We start from the raw sequence: 2,148 nt of genomic DNA on the forward strand, positions 1-2,148 counted from the left end.
TAGCATGAACAGATAAGTCCTGCTAGCTTGGAAGTTGTAGTGGGCCGAGCTAACTCTTGTCCCACCTGTTTATATTTGGTTTTGGGAGCTGGAGTGGGCAAGTTATTTGCTTGGAGGTCTATCTTTTTGCCTTTCATTGTCAGACACAACGCAGGAACACACTGGTTAAATGTGCACACATTTTTTTCTGCTGTGACTACAAAAAGTAGTGCACAGTAAAACAGTAAAAATTTGTTAACTTCACATTAAGTAAACATTTTGTGCTTTGGGCAAACAAGTGAAAATGAACAGTACCCTATGTATGTTAGGCTAACATAAAAAATTGTAAAGACATACTACATATGCACTACAAAGGCTTTTTTCCACTCCGTTCACATTACTTCATCTGTTATTTAAAGAATCATCAACAAGAAAAAGTGCAGCTGTGATTGTAAAGGACTTGGACTTTGGGTCTTTTCAAAACATATAAGAAAACCAATGAGTACTTTATGAGTTGTGAGTAGTTTATTTATTTATTTGTGTGTGTGTGTGCATGTGTGTGTGTGTGTGTGTGTGATGAAGAGTTTCAAAATCTTGGTCTAGCGCATGGTGGCTTTAGAAGAGTCAGGCTGCAGTATCTGAAGAGTAACAATGACTTTTATAGATTTTCTGAACCAGGGGTAGAAAAAGACATATATAATGGGGTTCAGACATGAGTTAAAGTAGGCTAAACATAGAACAAATGTCAGTGATGAAGCACTTGGCAAGCTGTCTTGGCCTGTGAGAGCCACACAGTAATATGGACACATACATATGAGAAACACAACAACAACAATACCAAGTGTCCAGGCTGCTTTCAGCTCCGATTTCTTTGCAGTAACTGTAACTGATCGCTGGTGAGTGACTGCAAGCTGAGACCTCATAGCACGAGCCTGAGACACAGCCACCACAAACACTCTCAGATACAAAACTACAATCACAGTAATGGGAACAATAAAGGAAAAAGTAACATCAACAAGTCCTGCGATGTAATTAATGACAAAGACACACTCTCCAATGCAAGAGTTATACCTGCCTGGTTGCTTCAGGTTATCCATCAGAATCAGACTTTGAAAGATGACAGAACAGATCCAACACAAACAGACAACAATTTTAACTCTTTGTTGTGTGATCTTGGTGGAGTAATGTAGAGGGTAACAAATAGCCAAATATCGATCAACACATATGATCACCATGGTTCCTATTGAGGCCGAGGTGATGACATATGCTAGGTATTGATACAGAGTGCACATGATGTCACCGAGGAACCAGCATCCATCTATGAGCACAATTTGGAAGAACAAGAGGAGGCCCACACAGAAATCAGCAACAGCCAGAGAAAGGAGCAGGAGGTTGGTGGGGGTGTGGAGCTGCCTGAATAGGGAGAGAAAACACAATATTTTATATTTAGTTTTCTCTATCAAGTGTCATTCAGATTTAAGCAGAGGCTTAAAAAGAAAAGAAATACTATCTGTGAAAAAAACCGTCTTTCTTATTGTTTGAGATCAATTCAGTTCGATATCTTTCTACCTGAAATGTGAGACAGAGATGATGACCAACAGGTTAAGAATTGCAGTAAGCAGAGAAATGAAGGACAGCAGAATATAAGTCAGCATGATCTCAAAGTATGGACGCCTGGGCCTCATGCAGGAGGTGTTAAAGAGTTGTTGAAAGCAGAGTTCAGTTTCCTCCATCACTGCTGGAAGAACGGCAAACTGAGCTAAAATGTGTCTGTCGTCTTTATATTCATCCTCCCCTCCTTCCACACCTCTGTTGTTGTTGGTGGTGTGGTTTTTCTATTCCTGTAATATAATGTGTGACAACATACTGTCACCTCATAGTAAAACAGTTCTCAATTTCTGGTCCACTGGGGCTTTTCTGTGTGGTGCATTTTTTTTCTCATGTGTTCTTACTTACTTCCATAGTCCAGTGATATGAATGTTAGGTGAGTACCATTGAGTGGATGATGGCAAACTGTCATTTATCCTGAAAGGGAAGGCTGAGTGGTTAAGGCTTGACAGTTGGACCTAATCGGTTCCCTTGACCTGCTCTGAAAGTCCTCTGAGAGCTGGAAGGTCACTGCAACCAGAGTGACTAAGCCCTAAAACTGGCTAAGAAGTTATAATGTGC

The 2,148-nt window shown here is 40.4% G+C and overlaps 1 protein-coding gene across 1 annotated transcript; it reads right to left on the reverse strand.

Moving 5' to 3' along the window:
- Positions 1-578: 578 nt before the first annotated feature.
- LOC116321074 (trace amine-associated receptor 13c-like) lies at positions 579-1,712 on the reverse strand. The gene is made up of 2 exons (XM_039599825.1): positions 1,549-1,712; positions 579-1,392 (listed from the first exon to the last, which is right to left on the reverse strand). Exons 1-2 carry the CDS (start codon positions 1,710-1,712, stop codon positions 579-581), a joined length of 978 nt encoding a protein of 325 aa, XP_039455759.1.
- Positions 1,713-2,148: the final 436 nt, after the last annotated feature.

This window comes from Oreochromis aureus, linkage group 16 (genome assembly GCF_013358895.1).
Source record: "Oreochromis aureus strain Israel breed Guangdong linkage group 16, ZZ_aureus, whole genome shotgun sequence".
NCBI lineage: Eukaryota > Metazoa > Chordata > Actinopteri > Cichliformes > Cichlidae > Oreochromis > Oreochromis aureus.

Excerpts from the sequence above, each read along its gene's own strand:
- LOC116321074 (XM_039599825.1), bottom strand. The coding sequence starts at position 1,712 with ATGGAGGAAACTGAACTCTGCTTTCAACAACTCTTTAACACCTCCTGC. Across the intron at positions 1,393-1,548 it reads ATCTCTGTCTCACATTTCAG|GCAGCTCCACACCCCCACCA; the intron begins GTAGAAAGATAT and ends CTCCCTATTCAG.